General features: G+C 39.1%; 1 protein-coding gene across 1 annotated transcript in view; it reads right to left on the reverse strand.

The window, feature by feature from the left end:
• Positions 1-24982, reverse strand: part of DLG5 (discs large MAGUK scaffold protein 5) — a 95586-nt gene that overhangs the window by 28400 nt on the left and 42204 nt on the right. The window contains exons 3-11 of the mRNA XM_030453594.1: positions 21374-21539; positions 15859-16002; positions 13134-13317; positions 9513-9772; positions 6505-6817; positions 2710-2940; positions 1906-2090; positions 1110-1235; positions 319-451 (exon numbers count right to left, since the gene is read on the reverse strand). Of these exons, the coding sequence (XP_030309454.1) occupies positions 319-451; positions 1110-1235; positions 1906-2090; positions 2710-2940; positions 6505-6817; positions 9513-9772; positions 13134-13317; positions 15859-16002; positions 21374-21539 (1742 nt within the window). The remainder of the gene's footprint in view (positions 1-318; positions 452-1109; positions 1236-1905; positions 2091-2709; positions 2941-6504; positions 6818-9512; positions 9773-13133; positions 13318-15858; positions 16003-21373; positions 21540-24982) is intronic.

Raw genomic sequence — 24982 nt, forward strand, 5'->3', positions numbered from 1 at the left:
GTAAGAGAAGAGGATGAAGGACTGACTTTAGGAGCACAATTTTTAACTAAAAGGATTTTTTTATAAGGACCTGCTAAATCAGATGGAGGAAATACTTTTATTTATAGTTACCAGGAAGAAAACTACAAACCTTGTGTATAACAGCTTGGGTTTGTCTACTATTTTAATCAAAACATTACTGACTTTGCTGCATATGTGTGTGGTTCCTAACATAAAAAACTACAAAAAATGCACATCACAGTTATTTGTAATCATGTGTTATGATAACTCCAAAGCTCTCCAATATATAAGGCAATGCAGTTGGTGTTTTGCACTTACCCTGTCTTTTTCAAACTCCACCACTTCTGTTTCCCATTCCAGAGAATCTGTGTCTATGGCTGAGTCATGGGAACTATGGGCCATCAGCTGACGGAATCTGGCTTCCTTTTCCAGCTGATTCTCCATCTTCTCCCTAGGCAAAGAGAAAGCTATTTATAGACACAGATAACCCTTTTCAGTAAACTGATACATCATCTTTTCATCCCAAGATACCTTATTTTGTTTTCTGAATCAATACTCCAAGCTGTGCCCAAAATTTATGCCATGCTTCCATCATTCCAATATCCTTGGGCTGCTATTGAATGGTCTTTACTCTTCCTTAGAGCATCCTAAAATCATCTTACATTTTTTTCTCCATGCCTACATGATTGAAATGCACAGCCAGGCTTCTAACATCTCTAAAAATGCATTTAACTTCAGTGTGAAGTAAATGAGATGACCAACCCATGGAGATGACCCATCTTCCTTGCATTCACAAACCAGTGAAGAACACTTGTGAGGAACTTAATTGTAGTTATGCTAACTGAATCCCATATTGCTAAAGTGTATTTGCCACAGTACAAAGCTTAGAATGTGTTTCACTAATAAGACAAAAAAGCTGAGACTTAGGATCTGTCCCATCACAAGGGTTACCATAATAACTAACAACACAGGGAGTGTTTCCACATGCAACACCACGAATGTTTGTTGCCTCACAGCTATCAGAGAATATAATTCACTTGAGAACATGGCTAACAAAGCCAACATTTTATCACACACTTCCAGGCAGTTTTATAGTTTCTCTGACATACTTCAGTTCCTTCAGCTCACGCACAGCATCGTTTTTCTGCTTTCTCATGTCATCCAGGTTGCGAAGAGCTTCAGCCAAGTCGCTCACAGCCCGGTCTCTCTCCCTCCTTAAGTTGTCACACAAAGTCCTTCAAAAGCAAACAAGGTCCAATTTAGCTACTTAAAACTCTAAGCAACAAAAGCAGTGTTAGCACAGCGTATGGTTAATGCCAAAATTAAAAAAAAAAAAGCTTCAAATCATCTCTTTCTAAAAAGGCATAAAGAAAAAAATATATATATCCTAGGTCTTAAGGAAAAGCCTGTCAAAATAACCCTTCACTTTCTACCTACCTTTTTATAAACCAGCAGAAAAAAATTGAAGTGTTTTTTTTCCTTGGTTCCTGTACATATTTAGTAGCAAATATATTGGGTATTTTTTGCAAAATGTCCCCCCAAGGACATTGCAGGACTGCAGCTATAGCAGGATGAGCTATGTTGTGCCTAAAACAATGCATTCATTTTTGGTCTTATGTGGTAGTGTTATTAGGGACTATACTATAAGTATAATATTAAGGTCTATACTATGAGTATAATATTAGGCTCTAGTATTCACTACAGACACATTATGGGTATGAATGCACAAAGGATCTCGTAATGCGCGCTCAACTTTAAAACAAAACTAAGGAAAAAAAAATCTTCTGTGCCACCTAGTGAAGTTCAAACAAACTGAACAAAGTGCCAGCAAAACCCAGCAAGTCCTAGAACTGCATCAACTGCACAGAGATGTTACACAAAGATCACTCATGGACATTCACTCACCGTATACTCTCCCTCTCTGCCACGATTTTATCCCTCTCTTGAAAGGCCCAATCTCTCCTACACTTGGCTACTTCTGCTTCCTGGACAGCTTCCTTTAGTTCTTGGGACATGGCCTCATATTGTTTCCGAAGCATTTCAATCTCTTTGTTTGCTCTTTCTATGTCTAAGGTGGCAGAATCTTGTATCTAGGAATTAAGAAACATAGGTGAGTATTTTAGGCACCATTTTTAGATATGTATGTACTTATAGTCTGTGTGTTACCCAATGTATTAAACTCTCATGCTTTCATGAAATGTAAATATCTTAATGGCAACTTCAGAGGAAAAAAATAAAAGATAAAATTTATTACAATTTTATTCAGTGGCACATAAATTTGTGTGAATACCAGCTACATGGTTAAAAACCCCCACTTTAAAGCAACATCAGTGAATATTTTGTGTTTGAGAGAGGACATGCCATGTTTGTATCTGGTCCTGCTAGGGAAAAAAACCCTTTAAGGATACTTAGGAACCAGATACAGTACTATAAGCAGTTACAACACAGATTTGTACATTAATATCTTTATTACCCTGGGATTAGGTGTACACATTCACAACACAGACTTGAGATAGACACAAGTCCCTAAACTCCAAAGCAGAGCAATGAAATTAAAAAAACCAAAACCCCCAAAACCAGCTTTTTAAAAAAATGCTTCTTTTGCTTTGCTTCTTTCTCCTTAAATTAACTTGTTCCTTGAAAACTACTGACACTTGGAAGCTAAGAAAGGAAAAAACCAAAAAAAGCATCTGTGAAGCCTTGAAATACCTGACGGGCTTGATAATACTCTCTTAGTAGATGGTCTCTCTGGATGATGGCTTCTGTTCTCTCTTTCCTGGCAACATCTCTTTCTTCCTTCACTGTCTCTATATCCTTGCAAGCTTGGTCAAGTTCCTTTTGGGCCTCAGCTTTGTCCTTGACTTCATGACAGTATTTTTCCAGCAGCTCATTCCTCTCACAGATTGCTCGATCTCTCTCCACTAGAGCTGAGTTGAGCTCCTGAAAGAAAATCCATTGTTTGTTGGAAGTTAAGTGCACAAGGTACTCGTTCATCTTTCCAACTGGATACACCTCAAAAACCTAAAGAGTTTGCACTCATGTTCTGAAAAATGGGAGCAGAACAGATTGCACTCACATTCCATATAAGAACTAACCAAGAGCATTCAATGCAGTCTTAAAGGTATCACACCATTATTTTAGCAGTGTGATGTCAAAAGGAAGGAAGAATCTGGGAACACTCAAAGTTTGGAAGAATCAAAATGAGGGAAGGCTGTTAACTAGTCAGGCTTCATGTTTAATAATTTAAAAAAAAAAGCTTTCAATCTGGCAAAGGGGAAGAATATATTACAAATGTTTCTGAGCAGATGTCTCTATTTTATAGGACTGAAATAATTCAGCCTACCCAGCTACATATCTATCTTTCAGCTCCCTCATAAGTTTTAAAGGTACATTAAAATAATGTGCCAGTAAGATGCCAATGTGCACACCACAGAATGTTCACAGACAAAACTACAGTGTGCCATGAGGAATAATTTGTTATTTTTTAGACATGGCGTTCAACTGCACCATAATTAAAAGCTATTAGTAAAATTTGGCTCTAAAATGCAGTACTTCCTTTTAAAATAATTTAAACTATACTTCCTATAGGAAGAATGAGGCATTGAAACAGTGGAATATGATGCTACTGAATGTCTACATGGTCCAGCTCTCTCTCTACATTCAGCCAATGGCTATAAAGAAGGTCTTGAACATATGGGCACTCCTTGCTGGAAACCACTGCTGATTTCATTTCAAAACCAGAGACAGCTGACATCTGAGAAGCAAAAGAAGGAAAGCATTCAAAGACTTAAGGGTAGGAAGCCACCATGTCAGTCATAAAACAACTTCCATTCTCTTTTCCCCTCCAATTTCCAAGAAACAAGACCAAGTAATCAAAGCCTCGATGACAACTGCATTTTGCTGGAGTAACATAATTGGTTTGGAGAGATGGTGTCTAATTAAGGCTACTAGTCAGGTTGTTAAAACTGTTCAGTGGTGGTATTAAAACAGGTATTTTTGCTGTAGAGTAACAGCCAAACAGTAGATTTAATAATTCACTCTGTGATGAGCACCCACAGTTTTTCAACATTTAAGAGCTTCTGTTGCTCAAGACCTCTGAAAAGAGATCTCCTCAACCAGGCTGGTGGTACAGACCAGTTTTAGTACAGAAGCAACATTTTGCACATCTTATATCTGTGTAAAATCTGCATTCAAATGGGTGTGTAAAACTTACACCCAATATTAAGTCTTTTGCAACATGCAGCAGAGATGAAAGCCATCAAGTGTCACGGCAGAGGGAAAGGTCCCAAAAAGCCTTTCATTAAGCAGGAATTGACAGGACTTTAAGGTAATCAGATAAAAAAAGACATTTCCATAGTTTATTCCAGCACGCTCAATATTAATAATCAATATCAGCCATTGCCTCCAGTGGTCAATAGTTAAATTTCACCTCTGTCTTTTTCCTGTGACATTGGCATTAGGTCACAACATGACAGCAGCAGACAGTGTGCCATTTGGCACTGATTAGAACAGCTTCTGTTTGGAAATATTGGAGTGATTTGGTTTAAAAGTAATTCTGAATTTGTGAAGAATTCTCATGTTTGAAGGAAGTCCTCACATCTGATTGTGTCACAATGAACTCATACAGGAAAAAAATACCACAGGTCTGTTTAACAGAGGGGAAAGCTGACTGCCACTGAGATGAAACACAACATTCTCATCATTTGCTGGAGCAAACAAAATCCTCACTGGGCAAGGGGGAAATCTATAATACCTAATCCCTAGCTTTGAGTTGCCAAACTCTAATGAACTTAACACCTACTGCAAAATCTTGAGGAGTTTTCTATCATCTCTAAGTGCCAGACAATTATTAACCCTTGGGTGTCAATGAACCCATTCTATTTGGGCAAGCTATACCTATAAAGCTTAAATATTTAACTGGGAACTTGACTGATTGCCCTCATTGGTAACTGCTCATGATTTGCCTCTTCCATTCCAACCAACCTCTTGTCCATTTCAGTGGCTTTTGCATCTCTTTGGGACACAAAAGGTACACAACCAAACTCAGGTTTCATGGAAAAAAAACTACATTTAAAACAATTTAAATTGTTACTGCTCACAAGCAGAAGACTCACAGCTACAGGAAAGGAAAAGAACAACAAGAAAAATCACACTACTGCTCTTTTACACCTTTCTGTACATCAGAGTTATTTTTGCTTTCTAAAGGGCCAGTCCTAGGGGGAAGGAAAAATGCATGTCTGTGTCTTGCCAGCATCTCACTCCAGGTTCCTCCCTGTTCTTCAAAGACTCCTTCGGGTCACCTAAGTAGGAGGGAACATCCATGGATTTAAACTTTTAATTTCCTGCCCCTTGAAGCACTTGGACAAATTACTCACAGTGCCACATGGACAGAAATAACAAATCTGACCAGAAAACCAGTTGTGTCTAATTCCATCTGCTGATTCCTTACCAGCTACTCTGAAAAATCAGCAAGAGACACTTCTATTGGCTTCATGAAAGTAGACCAGGTATGAAACCTCACTCATTGTAGAAGCAAAATTACTTAGCTGGCAAATAGGCAGGGTTGAAAACTAAGAATTCTTAAAGCCATGACTTAGTTATTTTTAAAAGCTCTGATGCCACACGTCACAACCCATATTATGTCCCTCAACAATGGTCTGATCTACAACAGGCTCCACACCTCAGTTGTTGATAAAGGGCATTTTGTTCAGGTGTAATGCTGAGAAAGAAGTAAAATGAGACTTATAGGCAATGGAATACATTTGCTTCTATCTAGTTCATGCTAAATTAAGTATCTGTAAACCAAATGGTCAAATCAATGCATGTCAGCTGAAATGGAACTGAGCACTACATTGGAAATCTTAATAGCATTGTTAATTATAATATGGTCATGATATAAGCATTTCAAGAACATTCTGCTGAAAAATACAAAGTTCTGGTTTCACACACTTTAAGGCATGCCTGAGCTCTAGTGAAAAATCTCCAAAATATCCCCTTTAACTTAAAGGCAGAAGGAGGGCAAATGAGTCAGGACATGCATGTCAGCACAGGCTTGCCATGAATATTTGAGACTACTTTGTGGGGTACCGTATAAGTCAGAGTAGATAGTGTCCAATGAGAGGTTCCTGTGGAGGTTAGAAGTTAAAAATAATGAATATTTAGAGCTATACTGTTACAGAGAGCATTACTTGAAAAGGAATAGAAGACTAAGGCAGTGAAGGAAGGATATATGACCAGCAGAAAAGAATTAAGTCAAACCACTAGCAAATTTCAGCTGCCAGGTACTCTATTCAAACATGCAGCCTTCATAAATAAAAAGTAAATAAAATTTTAAAAAAGTAAAGTAAATAAAAAGTAAAAAGGACTGCTTTAGAGAAACTTCAGCACAGAATTTCCCCTTTGCAGGACATCCCTGTTTTCCATTAAATGGCTCATAGATTTCCAAACCCAGGATTAAACAATGAGTCCTCATACCCCTTCCCCATAAAACAAGTCAGTTTGTACCTGTCTTAAAGCTTCCATCTCTTCACTGGCCACTCTCTTCTCTGAAGAAGTGTTCTTCAGTTTGGACTCTGCCAGCTCCAGCTCTGTTTGGAGCTTATCTACCTCTTTAATGACTTGATCTCTCTCGCTCATGATGAGGCGGTACTCATTGAAAACAGAATCCCTTTCTTCCTTGTATTTTTCTGCATCCTTTGCTGCTTTCAGCTGCATTGTTTTGAACCTTGTCACCTCTGACTGCAATCTCTCCATCTCTCTCTGCAGCTCTTTGTTTTGGGCCGTGGCGTTGCTTAGTTCCTGCTGCACTGATTCGAATCTGAAACCAAGCAGAAATGCCAACCAGATAGTTACTCCTCTCGTGCCTTTTTCAGAACCAAATGTACAGCTTGGTAAAACCACAGAGGACACCTTAAACAAGGTGCTCTCAGGGCTGCCAAAGCCAAGTTAGACTCATTCTTGCTTTAGGAATATTAGGGAAGCTTTAGGGATATCGGAGAATCCCCCTCGAGGAAGTGAAATGAAAATCGTTAGAAATAATTCAGAATTAGAAATTAATTTTTAAGAAGTGAACTATCAATTTACTCTGAAAGACATGCAGACTCTTGCTATTGTTTAATACCACAGGTTTAATCTGATTTATTGCATTGTGCTCTGCTCATCTTGGAATTTCATTCCTGCTTCCAACACAAACACCCAGGGAATGTGGGAAGAAGGGAAACAAAAGCAGAAATTGGTAGAAACAATGTCCCACATGCTCAAATATGCCACAAGGTGGCTGGTGGACAACTTGGAGAAGAAAAAAGTGGGCTTGCAGTAAAAATGGAGACAAAGGAGCTAAAAATAGGCAAGACAAACATTTATTGTTTGTTTTCATCATCCAGTAAACAAATCAAAATATCTTAAACTGTCAAATTTATAAAATGTAACACAGACTAAAAAATATGCACTTTATCCCTATAACCTACTGCAATATGGAAAAATCCAAAACAAGGACATTAGAAGTTCATCTTAGAAGTATTAAGGTTTGCATTTATACTGACAAAGCATTCCAAAAAGTGGGAATATAATTCCACAGCCAAGCTCACAATTAGGATTGAAAAAGAACTCATCCTGAGAGCAGTGTTTTACCACTACTGGACACTAAGATTTCCTCCCCTGCTTTTCCCAAAACTCTCAGAGAAATGCTCTTAATGGAAGCACTGTCCCAAACTTGATGGACTTTCAGTATTACCCACATTTCAGATGCCTACAAACCACTGGCAGACTTTGTTCTCTAGCACACACACATCTCACAGAGTTTAAAAGTGCAACTTTTTGTCTAATCCAGTGTGTTGCCTACCCTTTCCCAGGAGGGCTGTAAACCCAATTTCAAGAATTTCCTTGAAAACCTCAGTGTATTCAAAGCATTGCCATAGCATTCCTGAGGCATCTGCCAGTAATTCCCAAACCATCACCCTGGTCCTTTTGTTTAAGAGCTCATTGGGCTGGCAGGACAGGAGACCCAGGATATTACAATCTGGATTTCTTTTGTCTTTTCAGAACTGTGAGCATGAAGAAGTATATAATAGAGAGGTAGTACAAGGAGATGTCAGAAATGTAAGATAAAGACTGTACCAAACAACCTCACTGCCACATGTGAAATTATTTGGGGGTCAAACCAAGGACAAACACCGGGGAGAGAGGGAAGGAGAAAAGACTTAAAGCAAAAAAGACTCTTTATTGGTAAGGCAGGAAAAAATGAAAAAAAGAAAACACCAAAACCAAAGCAAAGCATGACAAGCATACTGCCAACTGGTCACAAAGCAAAGTCTCTGTCAGAAAGGGGCATTCACACTACATAGTGATAAAAATCTGTGAAAAAACCTTAAAGCAAAGTTCACTGTGGTATTGCTTGACCTTGTGTTGCCTCCTCAGGAGGAAATACAGGCAGCTGGATCACATTTTCACAGATGTGCTCTGGAGAGAAAGCCAATTTCCCTCACTTTCAAGAATCCACGGCAGTCTGATTTACATTATGTATTCTCCTACTAATCATATTCTCCTACTAATCATATTCTCCTAGAACTTGATCAGATGCATCACAACTATGTCCATGATGTTCCTGTGTATGTTTTTACCTATGCCCAATCTCACCTTTTCAAATACCCAAAGTCTATGACCATGGCAGCCAACAATTTTTTGGATTAGTTTGTGGGAGTTGTGCATTATCCCTAACTTAAGGCCATGAAAACATCCTCAGCACAGCTACAGATGCTCTTTAGGGTCCTGATGTATATTAGAATTCTTCCTACCCCACAGGGGTATCTGTGTAGGCTCAGTATCAGGGAGGGATGGAGAGGCTGATGTGGTGTGACAGTGTCTGTGCCCTTCTGTTTTGGCACCTTCCCAGGGAGGCAAGACTCCCAGACATCTCCATCCAGGGAACTCTGCTGCCATTCTGAAGCTCTCTTCCAGAGTCCCACAAAGTTTTCACTTCCAATGTCCCAAGAAGTTAACTTATGCTTGAGAAAACCTTTTAGAAATTGTCCTCCTCCTGACTTGGTTTTTATATTTAAATAAAGACAAACGTGTTGATGGACTCACCACACATTGAAGAGCTGGTCTGTGACGTGGAGTCTGAGGTTTAAAAAAACTTTGGTTGGATTTGACTCCCATGTCTACGACTAGGAATCAACATAGCTTGAAAGGCAGACTATCCCTTTCTGACATGAGCTAAATGATGGTTAAAATTCCTCATCCAATTCTGAAGCCTTAACTAGAAAACCCTTTTCTCAAGGAAAAGCCCCATTTCTCCAAATAAACATCCCCACCACACCTTCTAGGACCTTCCAGAAGATTGTGTAATGAAATGTATGCTTACTCATCACCCCAGGATAAAACACACTGGAGAAAAAACATAACAAAAACAATTAGAAAACTCTATGGGATTCTACCAGAGAGAAAATAAGAGGCTACATTAGAGCTGTTCCTGCTTTCACAGCCTATCTGAAGATCTCAAAACCTGACTGTACCTTCTCAGAGAGGTTGAGTATTGCTGCTGAAAATGAATTGCTGTGTCCCTTTGCTTCATTAACATGTCAACCTGTTTCTGCAGACGCCTGTTGTCCTCCTCAGCCTGTTCCAGGCGGCTCAGGTCCGTGTTGTGACTCGCGATCTTCTCGTTGTACCGTTTCCTCAGGGCATCATAATCCTTCTTCACACCCTCTAGCTTGTCCATTGCTGTGTCATAAAGTTTGTTTAAGATCTCTGAGGACCCATTTTGCTTCATAACCTGAAAAAAAAAAAAAAAAAAAAAAAAGCCATAAACTCTATCAATAAACTCGGTTTTAATTAGTCCGATAGATTTGATTTCAAATATAAAGCAACAACGTTAGACTTAAAATGTCTTAAAAAAAATTCATATTAACTCTTTTTAAAGATTAAGGAAACAGAGCCTTTTCTCAGCATTCCTGCTATTCTAAGCATTACTACACGTGCTTCATGTTAACTGGGGGAAAAAACCCCAAACTCCTTCATCAAAACTTAAGAGCGCACAAGTTTATGAAAATCTCTCTCTAATGGTAACTGCTGCCAACAGTCATTAAACTCAAATTGTTTTTAAAGTATTTGGTAGCTTTAGGAAGAGAAAACTGTCTTCTGATGATGAAAACGATGGCTGTAATTTAGGAAATGACCACGAGATGGCATTCATGACAGGTGGCCTATACCATCCACCAACAAACTTAATAGCACTTCAAGAGAATAAATCTACCCTAAATATGGGATATAGTTTAATATTCATACAATCTGTCATCTGAGAGCTACCCACCAGAGCCTTGTGTTTCAAAAGCCATCCATAAAACATGAACTGAGGAGAGAAAGCCATTTCAACACAAATGAAGCTTGACCTGAATTAAGTTTCAAATTAATTTCCATTGACATAAGAATCTTGTTGTAAATATCAACATTGATGCTAAATGACCAGCAACAACAGCAGAAATCCCCTAATGAGCTTCAGCCCTTCTTCCTTCTCCAAAAGCAAAAAACATTGCCTGAAATGAGGCTTTACCTTTCCCCCTCAAGTCCTTTTTTTTTTTTTTTTTATGCTATATTCATTTTTTTCCAGTTCTGTCTTTCCAATTGAAATCTGGCCTTGATGGAGCAGTGGAAAGAAAGAAAAAATGTTCTACACAGAGAGGTGCCAGGAATTTATGTTATCTGCACATTACCCTACAAAGGTATGTCCCTAGCTACTTGAAAATAAAAAGTATGGAAAATTTAGAAAAAAAAGAAAGGAGAGAAAACATGAGCTCTATAACATGTTGAAACCAAAGAAATAGCAAGTACGAAATATGGACAAATTGGCTCCTGATCCTCTTCTGTGTCAGAGTAAGGAGTAGTTCCTGAGCATGGAAGAACATGCAGATGAAAAGAAAGGAGACTGAAAGTGCCAGCTCTTAGGCAACCAGCCCATCACCATTTCTCTACAGATAGAGGAGAAGATAAACAGAAGTCCTCAGTCTGACACTGGTCTCCTTTCACCAATTAACATGTAAAAGCAGAAGTTATATTCATAAAGGTGTCCTGGAAGAAGGATGGGCTCTGGTGCAGGTCCCAGAGCCACGGCTGCTTCCACCTCCATCTCTGTCCTCAGTGGGTTCAGCATCAAAACCCACACAAGACTTAGAGCCAGGATTAGCCAGCATGCCTCAGTGGGCCAGTTCAGATATCCTAAACACCTGACAAACTGGAACTATATGTAAAGTGGAAATAGGTGTTGATTTATAACAGCTCAGAAGAGTCATTTTCCTGAAGGCTGCTTCCAAAAGAATCCTCCGACAGGTTGGAGAATCCAAACCACTTCTCCCTCTCATTTGAGGCAAACCACTTCTCACTGCCTAAAGCATACATGGGATGGTTTTGTGCTGAAAACACACTCAGTAATAAAAGACTGATGAGTTTACTAGAAATTGGATGGAATTCAGCATAAGAGATTGGATGGAGGAAGGCAGAAACACTACACACAGTGTAATAAGGAAGGTCTCTACTTTCAAAAGCCCTGTCTGAGAAAAAATAAATAGTAAAATAAATAGTCCCAGCTGGGCCAAGGAAGACAGGCCTGGCAAGAAGAAACTTCAAGCAAGCAGCAGAAACTTGAGCTGCTCAGCTGCTGCCCAGCAAATCCATGACAATCCCACAGGAAGAGAAACCTGATCAAAAGCTGAGCTGTGCCACGGGCTGACGACACGTCAGAGGGTTCAAAATAAATAGTGTTAGACTAATTCAGGTGAGAAATGACACAAACAAGGTAAGACTCTTGGCACCCCTTCAAGACACCGTGATTCACTCTGACATGCTGAGAAATGGAATTAGACAACTTTCTCAGAGTCACATACACAGTTTCCTTTAAAGGTTTAATTGGGATGTTGACAGGAGACTGGATTTCTTAAAATAAGTACTGACAACGATACCTCAGCTTCCTCCTGTGCTGCCAGATGATTTCTAACTTCAGGACAGAACCTGAAAATACAATAGCCTTCTCATGGAGGTTTTACATCCCTGCTTAACATTAGAGGAAGGGATCAAAAGGAAACACAAATCTCCATTCCTCTTTGCATAACCCTCGAGCACCTCCCAAAGCACCATTCAGCACATCCAGCTTGCTTTGACCTTTGCCCCTCCTACCCTAGCAAATAATTATTTTTGTTTGCATAGGTTTTTGCTTCTGAAGCCTAATGTTTGACTTGAAAGTTTGCCCTGTGAATCAGCCTACACACAGTTAACCAAGGTAGATTGTTGAGCCATTCCACAAGGTACTGTAACTCTTCTAAAGGATCTGACTTTTCCATGGGGAAACCCTGGACCCAACATGATCAGTTGCTCCTTACTATTACTCTTATTTATCTTTCTTCAGATCGTGTGACCAACGTTGTTCTAGAAACAGCCTATGAAATGCCCACATCTTCCTGAAAAGCTTCTCTTTGCTTTTTTTTTACTTCAAAAACCATTAATCACCCTGCAGCCTGCTACTAACTGAACAGCATCAACCAACCCAAACCACCAAATTTAGCTGTCACTCCACAAACTGTTACCATGTCACCAGAACAATTTAAAAACAAAAAACCACACCTGTCCATATTTTTTATTGTGCTACTTCCAAAAAAAAATAAAAGAAAAAACCCCAAAAAACCAAACCACCACCAAAAAAACCCCAACAAACAAAGAAAAAACCCAACAAAAAAACCTCCAACCAGAACATGCAAGTTCAAAGCTCGTCCTATCCCACAAAATACTCCAGGCAAAGAGTTGTTAATCGTAACTTCAAGCCAAAGTTTCAATGCCTCTCCACCCACTTAAAAAAAAAACAAAAAAACCACACATATACAACCTTCTTCATGTAGATTTTTTTTCATCTTTGCACCAGAACTTTTCATCAGCCTCTACTTTTTTGTATCCCTTGTTCTTTTTTCTGCTACGCACAGAAAACCCATTAGTTTTTAAGAACTTATTTTGTCCCCTACTGCTGTAAAATATAAGGCAGATGTTTTAAAATTATTAAGAAATATAAGGCAGCAATGCTGAGCAACCTTTTTTATTGATTTATTTATCCAAGGAGCAACTCCTGACCTCTTCCAGCAGGAGCTGGAGCTCACCTGCTGCTGCTGGCTGCGCAGGTCTGTTATCTCCTTCTGATCCTCGTCGTGGAGTCTCTTCATCTCCTCACAGGACTGCTGGAGATGGTTATGTTCTCGTACCAACTGGGTGTTTTTCCTCTTCAAGGTATCCATGTCCTCCTTCAGCTGTGACTGGTCACTCAGCAGCCGACTGTGCAAAGTGCTGTCATGGCACAAAAAAGAAAAAAAAATGATAAAATTGTTCTTTAAGGCCAACTTGCCAGGACGAAGTTGTTTCAAGGGTGAGTTTTCTAAGAAGAAAACAGGTCAAACTCTTTCAATTCTGCATATTTGGGCTTTCCAGGCATCAGAAAAAAACCCCAAAACCACAAAAGGACTCTTAACCAGCATCAGAAGAGATGATGGCTTTATGCCACCCACCCATGCCATTTCACAGGCATTTTAAAAGCAAGCAGATAAACAGAAATGGTGTCAAGCAAGCAGATGATCCTGGAGATAATAGCAATTATTCCACTAATCACCTCCACTTTCTCTTGGACCACTTATAGCTGAGCAGCAGCTAACCAAAATACAGATAAACTGAAACAAATCTCCTTGTATGCTACTATTTTAAGCACAAATCAAAAGAGAAGCCAAACAGGAAAAACTCACAGCCAACAAAAAAACCTTACATGTGTTTTGACTACATTCAAGCAGGTACAAAGCTACCCAAAATGACTCCAAACTTCATTAGGTGAGCCATAATTATTAAAAGAAATACATTCTCATTGAAAAATTGAACAGCTATGAGCCACAGGATGCAGCTATCATTCAGATTATCATTCAAGGTAGTAGTTCAAATTTAGACCAGGTCATGGCTCAAAAAGAGCTAAAAAAAAAAAAATAATCAATTGAATGTATTTTACTACCACTGATCAAATAAAGAGTGGCATCTCCATACAAATACTTCTGTTGCTGAAACAGAATGACTCAAACTGAACTCTTACACCTTCTGGTTAAGTGTTTAAAGTCCATTTTTATTTAAAAAAAAAACAAACCACATGGGAGTAAATGGAATCAATTCACATTTTTTAAGATCCTTTTATTCCTTTCTTATTAAATGAAACAACAATATTGCCTGCAGAGAAAGACAAAGCATTTAAAAAACACAAAAGGTCTTCCTTAAAATTAGGACAACCTGCTAAAGAAAGCCTATGACAAATCTCTGTACACATCATCTTTACATGCAGATTATTAACCAGTTGTCTATTATTCAGATTTAACTGGAAATCTGAAAATCTTTGGGATGGTAACCCCCTTTTTTAAAGCATGGGGCTCTAAGAGTTACTGCAAGAAAAAATAACACTTAAATAGATTACTCTGCTCAATTCTTTTCCTTAGCCTGAGAATTACTCACAGGATGAACAGGAATTCCATGCATGGATTTCAACGTGTGTTGTCATGTTCTGGGCACCTAAACTCCAACCATGAGTTTCAGTTTCCATACAGTTTTAAGTAGGAAACTGAATGATTCAAATCCAAGTAAATGAATTGGTATAAATAAAGAGAAGAAATTACCTCTGAATCAATCAAACCATGCTACCCTTTTTTTCTGACCAGTCTGTAGCAAGCACAAATAAAAAAGCTTGTACTTGTATAGGTTCATCACTCTGTAGAAGTTAAATTGTTGGGTTTTGAGGAATATGGGTACATCCTTGGTATACTTCAATATTCTAATCACTCTTAATACTCAGACTTTTTCTCCTAGATGAGAGGATATATCCTTTGAAACTATGATGAGACACTAAAACAAACTAAAATACTAGACTAAGTGTAACACAGTTTGGTTTCAGAGACCAGAGAACTCCTAAAAAAGGTAAGCAAGACACTCATTGTTTAGGATAAAGAGTAAAAGTGTTTCAAGGCAGCAAGGGAGGGACATGGGTCATTTAGCTCTAAAAAAAAAAAGAAATCCATCTACAATATAGACAACAGTAATGCTTTGGATAGAATTCACCAGCAAATGAAAGGCCTTGACAATCCTCAAATGAAACTCAGAATAAAAAAGGCACACAAACTGCTACATCTGTACCTGTTGACAATCTATAATATTATTTTCAGGTTTTGGAAGAAGAAACTAAGGAAATGATGCCTTTCTTTTGGGGTGAAAGAGCCATGCACAAACCAGCAGCTCCCAATGAAAACAGATGCTGTCACTGAGCACTGGGCAGATTTCATAGTGAAAGATACTTCAAGAATTTCTCTTTCCATTTCTAAGCTGACTTCCTTCCCAGCAAAGCAAACATGTTGCTACTTGCACCTCTGACTGTTCCCAAACAGAAATACATGCTACAAATATACACCATTTTCTCCTCATTTTATTGCATTTTCATAAATATTTACAAAGGGCTTAAGCTTGTATTACAATTTACACAAGTCAGCAAAAAGGCTATCACAAGCTATTAAAGTAATAAATTACATTTTCTCCAATAGTATTCTGCTTTCCAGCCTGACAGAAGGATTATTGGACTTGACTGCAAGTTTATAGCTAGGTTTTTCTTGTTGGTATCCCATCAAGGTATCAGGGATTTTTCTCTCAGCTTCTTCAAAATAAAACAAGCAATCCATATGTTGTTATTTCATATAGGTCAGAATTCTTCTGTCTCATGTATGCAATCAAAGTGGAAAAACTGAATTTTAAAAGTATAATTGGTTACCATATTCTGATACAACCATATTCTCATACAGCTTTAGTAATACTTACTGATAAAAGTCAGCTTCTTTTGCTGCCTCTTCACACCTTTTTAGTGTCTTAGTGTGTTGATTCTGGAGAGACTGGAGGTCTGACATTGCCTTCATGCACTGAATCTTCAGCCTTTCATAATCATGGTTTGGTTTTGGACTTGGTCTAATAAGGGAAAAGAACACAAAGTCAATCACCAGCTACTAAAGAGAATGAGAAATCTGGGAAATTCCTATCCAGCATAGGAATAGTATCACCCAGCTGCTGATGGTTAGATTAAATGATGCTTTAATTTAATCCTGACCATTTTAAGATGCAACCATAAATAAAAATTCACTGACTTCAGCCTGTAATTATTTTATATGGAGAAGTAACAGCTAGTAATGAGATAATTCAGTAAAACAACACAGTCAACAAGTGAAGTGAGGGCTGCACAGGGACCTGGGTGAGGAAAAACTTCTCATCTCAGCAGCAGCTGAAGGACGTGGTCTACAACTCCCTAGGAAACGAGGATGAGGCTTGAGAGAAGAAATTTCAATTCTGCTGAATTACACTGAATGTTCCCCTGTTCTTTTAAGTTATTACAAATAATGTGCCAGAATCTATTTCACATTTTTGTATGAGAATCCAAATTTGGTTCAAATAATTATTAGGAATCTCCAATACAAAGTGAAAGCCAAGTCAGTCACAAGAAGATTTTTGACAATTTTTTTTTTAGTATATCAGGATGATTGTGAGAGGGCAATTTTTCTAAAATCAACTTGTCAAGCAATTGGCCACCACAGAACACATCTAGAATGTGTGGTCATTGCACATAATACCTTTTTTTATTATTAGAAACATCATAAATCATGCTAAAATTAAATTAGCACAATGAAGCCTTCTTGTTTTGAAGCACTAAGCTTCTAGAAGAGACTAAATGGAACTGTTTCTCCTCTATAAAATAACAAAATTTTTGCACCACTGAATTTTCTAGCTCCAAAATGAAGCTTCTGACAGCTGTCTCTGTCTTCTTCCTGGGTTTCTTATAACTCCACAGACAAAAAAAAAATATTTGAAAAGCAAACAATTGTTTTCTAATCTAACTCTGTTTATTCTCATCTCATATTTACTCCATTACTGTGCAGATCACCCCCTTCTCCCTCCCACCTTTCTCTCGCCCAAACGGCTTTGCTACCAATGCAGCCTGAAAAGTCATAAGAAAAAGTAATAAGAATTCTCTTTGCCTCATACAGAAACAGCATCATGGATTCTGGAACTGAAATGCAGCTGATATGAATCCAAATGAAAATGGTTTCACACTGCTGCAGTGGTGGGAGTTGTTAAAAACAAACAAAAAAATCTGATTCACAGACACGTAGGGGGTGGGTGTATGATAGGAAGGAGCTTTTTGGCAACCCAGTTGCATTTAGGTTGCTGAGTAGTAAAACCTTCAAACTGGAATTCCTGTTTTTCTCCTTTCTCCAGAGAAGTCACCCTGGGAAAACAACAACAAAAAATCCCTTCCTTGACTGACAGACTTGAGCAACTATTAAATACCAGGTTCATATAAAGCAACCACATGATTCAAGTTGTAGATATGAGGATGTCATTTGGCCTTTTTTTTTAATTCACTGTTTAGAATCATAGAATCATAGAATTGGCTGGGTGGGAAGGGACCTCAGAGATCATCAAGTCCAACCCTTGATCCACTCCCGCTGCAGTTCCCAGCCCATGGCACTGAGTGCCACATCCAGGCTCTTTTTAAATATCTCCAGACACGGAGAATCCACTACTTCCCTGGGCAGCCCATTCCAATGGCTGATCACCCTCTCTGTAAAGAAATTCTTTCTAATATCCAACCTAAACCTCCCCTGGCACAACTTGAGACCCTGCCCTCTTGTCTTGCTGAGAGTTGCCTGGGAAAAGAGCCCAAACCCCCCCTGGCTCCAACCTCCTTTCAGGGAGTTGTAGAGAGTGATGAGGTCTCCCCTGAGCCTCCTCTTCTCCGGGCTGAACACCCCCAGCTCCCTCAGCCTCTCCTCATAGGGTCTGTGCTCGAGTCCTTTCACCAGCCTGGTTGCCCTCCTTTGGACCTGCTCCAGCACCTTAATCTCCTTCCTAAACTGAGGGGCCCAAAATCAGACACAGGACTCAAGCTGTGGCCTCACCAGGGCTGAGTAGAGGGGTGCTAAAAGGAGTAGTACTTTATTCACACACTGTTACAGACATATTACAACTACAACTGCAATGCCTTGGCTTTTAAAATTCAACTCAGTTAGGAGAAGTAAAACTTAATCTGAAATATTCACATGCTTGACAGAATCACTAAAACCCCAAGTATTGATTTAAATTGGACTTCAGGGTGAACTTATTGAAAGTAGGCACCATCTGCCCACCACAGTCATTAAAATGACAAGATTAATTGAAGCACACTTTCACTCTCATTTAAGCTTCCCAAGACCCATTAGCACATGTTCATGTTAAGCTTGTCACCATAAATTCACATCCTTGCAATATATTTCAGTGCACCAATTTTTAACCTGCAGAAATGTGAGGAGAGTCTCAAAGGTTTTGGGAGAACTTGTGCTACAATTTAATCTCAATTGTGTGTTCCACAGATGGCTGAAATAGCTCTAGCATTATTAGTAAGATAAATTTAATATTTATTAACAATAATAATAGTGCATAGTGATTAATAATATAATTTTTTTAATCCTCTAAAAGTAGGGATACCATGAAGGTACCTACAGAAGTTAGCATATTAGCTCTGTGAGGAAGGAACAACAATGTCACCAGTAAAATCCAGCATTCTAGCTCATCTACTTAAAATAAAAAGCATCTGGATAGCCAAAAGCATATTCTCCATAATGCTTCTCCAAAACTTTATGTATTGGCAATGAAAACAGGGATATTGCTTAGAAGTAAAATAATAAAAAAATCAGAACTGGTGCAATAAAGGAGTCCATTCAAATGCTTGTAGTGTTGGACTCCTCTTTGAGACCACCACAACTTTATCCTAAAACACCTCACAAAAATACAGAAAACTATGATTTCAGTAAAGAAGATGTGTCAGTTATTATTTTGGAAACACTGGTTCAAACAATAACTATTTTAAATGATAGCATCAGGTGTCCAACAGTTTTTCTGCTGCTTGGGTAACAACTCCAAAAATCCTTTGTAATCCAGGGAATTACCCTGAGTACAAATCAAGGCCATTGATGTTTAAATGTACCTGATGCTGACAGAAAACCTGATGCCAGTGGCAGATCCTATTTTGTGAGCAATGCCTACCCCACAGCTTGAAAATATTTTCATTTATTATTGCAATTCCACCACCAGAAACCACTGCTACAGCTTCCACACAGCAGCCTCTCCTCCAAGGCAGCTCTGAGGGGTTTTATTTCTGGTGCACTTTGCTTCCCCTCATGCACCAGCAGTGAGAAGAGCAATTTTAGCCTATAAAAAGTGCACCTTGAGCCTTGTCACATCTTTGCTTCACCACCACAACACGTGCACCCATCCACTCACTGTCAAGTGACACAAGCAGAGGCTGAGTAATCCTGCTCCTGGTCCAGCAGGATGACACATGTTCACCTGATTCAGCACATCCCAGTCCATTTCTGTAGCTTCCCTTTCCCCTGGCTCCAGCCTGACTCAAGACTTGGAAAAACAGCTCTGGGTTTTGCAACTGGCAGCTTCCAAACGAGTTGCAAGCTGCAGCTGTTTTTGAAGCAAGCCAGTGTGACTGACGTGTCAAGATTTGCCTCTGCACCACCTGTGCCGTGGTGAAAAGCAGGATACACAGCCAGGAAAACAACACTTGGAGAAGTCACCACCTAAATAATCATCTTTAAACTTCGGCACTTCAGGGTAAGGCTCAGCAACATCTGTGCTTGGACTCCTGGGAGGGTGAAGATTTTTTTATATGATGAAAAAATGCAAAAACAAATGAAAAAAAACCACCAGCAAGCTTTCAAAACCTATAGGTGTGTACGTGGATGGAAGGAGCAGTTGCTTTTATACTGAAGAAAAAAAATAAGTCAACTGATAATCTTCAATTATGCCCTGCTCTACAATATTTACTTGTGTGGAAGGCAGCACCCTCCATCTAACATGCACTGACCAAGGACTGCCCAAATGCCATGGTTATTTTGATGAGTTGTTCTCCAGAGGCTGTAAACATTTATATTTTCCACAATATACAGATTCTACACTGGAAGCAGAAGATTGAATTGACAAAGAGATAAAACTAGGGCAGTCTAAGAGGACAGCTCATCACAACTTTATTAATAGCATCCTGGATTATGGAGCCATTATGATAAGCTATAAAATCCTCAGTGCCTAAGCTCTAGTGACTTCAAATAAGAAATCCCTCTGTAAAAAGAAGTGAAAGCTATGCAAGAGGTACTAACATTTGACAGCCTTTTCCTCTTCCATCCCCACAGTGTTTGGAGACCCTCAGATAGAAAAAAATGCTCTTAAGGTAGTCCTTAAAACTCAGCTAGGGGAAGAAGGCATTAAGATGGGTAGCTAAGGAATGAATAAACACCCAGATTCTCTCTATTCCACTTAACTGGTTCAAATCTTGACCTTATCTCATAAGGACAAAAAGTTCAATTTATGATCTGACCACATATAGAGAGTGCTGGTGAAGTTACAGCAACAAATACAAGACTGAAGCACAGAGAAGCTGGGCATTATAGCAAGATCTCCCAGAAAATATGCTCTTTGCTCCATTACAGATTAAATTTCCCTTTCATGTGCTCACTGCAGGCCAAAAGTACCCACTCTGGGTGCCCAAAGTTACATTTATAAACATTACCAGATCTTGACTCCTCTAAAATAAACCAATTCTGTTTTCTACCCTATAAAACCCTTATTGACAATCAACTGATACTTTCCGAGAGTGTTATTTTCCTCAGACCTAACCAACCTTCAAATAAGAGTGAGCTGCATAAAGATAGCATTAACTGACTTGAAACACTTTTTATTTTAATTTGTCAGTGCTCATAACTTGTCAGTGCAAGAATTTCTTACTTTTAGCATCTTAATGCCACACAGTCCCCCAATTCATGTATACCAGAACTTTTATCTCCTAAAAAATAGTTACTAAACAAAACAGAAGTGCAAATGTCTGTGTCCTTACAGAGGCACAAGAAGAGCTGAGATTTTTTTCCTCTCTCCTAATTTCTTTCTTCCAGACAATTATGCAGAGCTACTTATTTTCCTTCTCTCTTGCTTTCAAAACAGCAGATGCTCCACCCACAGCATAATCCAGGAAGCCTAAACAACTTCTTTGCTTTTTTCTCACAACACAGAGATGAATCTTAACACCCCTCACTTCCAAACTGAGAAAATAGCAACAGGCATTCAATGAGCAGCTCAGACACCTGGATGTGGTCACCTACACACACGCATCAACAGGATGCAGTCAAGTTACAACCAACAGCTGTACACAGCAACATCCTCACTGCTCCACGGGTATGTGGGAGTCAAGAGACTTGAAAACACTACTGAGAAGTGAAGTAAGAGGTTACAGATCTTTAATTTTTACCTGCAGTCATCAAAAGTTGATCCAGGAGATGAAAGAGCGAGGCGCTTGCGCAGCTCATCCCTCTCCCGCGTTACCTGACGGAGCTGATACAAGATTGTCTCCAGCTTCTCACTCATCTGCCTTGTCTCTATCACAGGTGGTGGAGATGATGCTTTACCAGTTGTACCTGGCCAGGAGATAAATCATTGGCAGTCAGAGAAGGCCTCAGATGACAATACACCTTCACTAAAGAAGTTCATGCTGATTGAAAATGTTTTTGTTGCAGAATCCTGTTCATAAATAAGTAATTACATTTTTTAAGCAAAAAAGCTGCTACAGCACAGGGGCTTTTTTCTTCTTCCTTTCCTTCTTTCTTCCCTTCTTTCTTCCTTCCTATATACTACTGCCAACATTTACTTTTAATGCAATTTTATGCTTTCACTTGTCACAATTTATCAGTCCAGTGTGTGATGTCAAGATACAACTTGCCAACAAATCATAAGAAATGACCTTCATTTTTAAGCACGTTGGCTAAAATAAGCCCAGGTACCATCACTGAAGCTGGACTACATATCAAATTTCCTCTAAGGGGCAGTCATACATTGAAGAGTTTTGTGGGACCTTTAATTCTCAGCTTTATGAATATCAGAGATGAACAAAGGTGCCTACTGTCTTTTCAGACATCTTTGGCAACACAAAAAGGTCTTCTTCCACCTGAGAGATGAGAGCCTGGGATGTTGTGCTTCACATCATGCTGACAATTCATTCAGCTGCAGTTTTGCTCATTTTATTCCCAGAGACAACGCAAAGATACAGGACACAGTTAAAGGCCTAAATGCACATGGGAGTTGACTATTTCCTACCCAAGAGAAATTCTAGGAATGGTTTGCATAATTACACAATTCAAACAAGTTGCTGACATATGTACTAACTTGTTAGGATGCACCTTTATTATGCCTTTTTTTTTTTTAAAGAAGAAACAAAAGATAGAGAAATAAAATAATGCCCTTTGATCCCCACCCTCACAAACAAAGTTTTGTCACCTGATCAAATACTAATGAGCTGCAAGGATTAGCTTTTTATCTCTAAATCCAGTTCAGGAGAGTGTTACAAAACATAAAAACTCTCTCCAGTTTTTAAATAAAACTACCTGTGCCTTCAAGTTCCCACACCAGGGCTATCATAGAAAAGGACCCCTGTGCTTATTCCTTTCAGCTGTTACTATAATTCCATGACAACAACTGATGAGCAGACTGTTCTTTTAATCTAGCTGTTGCATAATAATCTATGCAAATACTGTAATAGCAAACAGAAGAAATAAATAATTGCAACAAGAACCTGCATGTTGTAAAAAGGCACAAACTACAGCACTGCTCAGACTAATCCTAAATGGAGGCTGCATTTGGGCTTTCTTCTGATTTGTTTCACTCCCCCATGAAGATGAAGACCTTTCAACCATAAGGATTAACAATCACAATTTTAAAATGCAGAAATCCTTTATTTTTTCTAGAATAAGAACCATTCCACATAATTTTTAATGGCAAAATTATTCAGAAACCAGTAATGAAACAAATGTCCTGTCCTAGGCCCATGATAAAGAGAATAACAGGGATTAAAAAGTCAGCATCTGCACTGATTTGGAATGGTGTGGACACATCAGTGAGGGGGGAATCTCATAAAGAAGTGAAAAGGTCAAGGCAGACAAACTTAATGCAGGTGCTGATGAACTGGCAAATATAGTGGCAACCTGCATATCCTCCCCCTTGAGCTGTCAAAAGCTTCCCTGTCAACCTGTGGCAAGTAAAATCCTTGTCATCCCTGGAAGTAAAACAGATGGATGGGATGCAAGGGGCACAAGAGGGTGGAGGAGATAAATGAGGAGGGCTGGGGTGCTTTACTGGGAGGAAAGGATACTGGGTTACCATCAGCCCATCACTAGCATCAGTGTTAACCCCAGGAACAGTCCCATGGATTGTGACTGCTGTACAAATCCTACACAATGGCTGCTCTGGGAATCTAAAATACAGTAAAAAGAGGCAAGAGTTACTCCTCCTCCTCCTCCTTCCCTGTCCAGCTTTGACAACATCCCAATGACAATCTTCTTCAGGCAAGGAGAATGTTTGCATGCACAGTCCCAAAACAGTGCCAAGCACGACAAGATTGCTATAAATAAGGACAGGCTAATTAGCCTTAGGAAAGCAGCTTGCTCAAGTCATGTAAAGTCCTTCATCTTAGCAGCAGAAAAAGTTTTCTCACTAACTTGTCACTTCTTACATGTCCATCAACAAAGCATTTCATCTTAAACTCCATGACAGTGTTGTCAGTGCATAACAGCAGACAAGAGTTAAACCTCTTAAGGGCTGTAAAAACACACGTCAATATGATCCAGATATTTCCCCACCTTATCCTTAAAAGTTCCAAGTGTTTATCTTTCTTTGATCCTTCCATTTCCAATAGTTGCACAGAAGATCTCACACATGTTAAACCTGCTTTGCAAATACCCAAAAAACCCCACACCTAAACAACAACAAAAAAGCTTCAATCAGCTCCTTTCATCAGAAAAATTCAATACTCATTTCCTCTAAAGGGGATTTTATGACTGAACTCTAAAAGCTTTTTATTGCACCTGACATCCTGATGCAGTAGCAGGACATGGACCTGTGCTTCCAGCTTGGCATTCTTTTCCCATCTGACTATATATATATATATATATATATCTGACTCTATATTCACCCAGCAGCACTTCCTTCCTGCACTTTAACCAGTCAAACTGGTCTTCAAATGTACAAGCCCTAAAGGCTCCATCTCCACCAGCCAAATGACACCACCTCTCAGTAACTCACCTGCCTCCTCAGACAACCTGAATTTGGGAAAATGCATTTATTGCACATCCTGCCAAATGCAACTCATCCATCTGCTTTGTTCAAGCCTCACAGCTCATTCTGGGCTCTGAGAACCCAACTGCATGGAAGTCACCTCCTGGGTCAACCTCCAGCCAGGCTTCCACCAGTTCCTGAAAGAGCAGACAGCAGGGATGCCTCCTGGGGACAAAACTGATGGTACCCACACTGCATGAAACCCTCAGGAGGCAGTAATGCAATCTAATGCCAGATTTCGGAGGATTTCCATCATTAAAAACAGAAGCTGTTGCAATTGTATGTTCCACAGCTGTAGTTAAGATGCTGGACTTTACAGACAGCACAAAGATCCATTGCTTTCATGGACACCAAATCCAGCCCTTGATTGTGATTCTCCCCATCACTGGGGAAGAGAACATCCAGCCACACAGAAACCACTGCTCAGAGCAAGCCATACTATTTGGGGATGGGGTAGCACATTTTTTGAAGAAAAAAAGAAGATTTTAAGAGAAGAAGGGCTGGGAAAATTGTTTATTGACCAAGATGTACCATCAATATAATGTTGAAGTAGGTACCAATGGATAAACAACTACTTTTAAGAAATATACCTTAGATTACAATAAATTAATTAATCCTAGATGAATACAGTTATATGACAGGCTCGACTGATTCCAAAGGCAATCTGTCAAAACCAAACAGAACATCTGATTTTTTCCTCTTCTTTTTAAGCTGATCTTATAAATCTGTGCCAATCCTTGCTTGCAAGCAAACA

The sequence above is a fragment of the Calypte anna genome, chromosome 6 (assembly GCF_003957555.1).
Source record: "Calypte anna isolate BGI_N300 chromosome 6, bCalAnn1_v1.p, whole genome shotgun sequence".
NCBI classification, from domain to species: domain Eukaryota; kingdom Metazoa; phylum Chordata; class Aves; order Apodiformes; family Trochilidae; genus Calypte; species Calypte anna.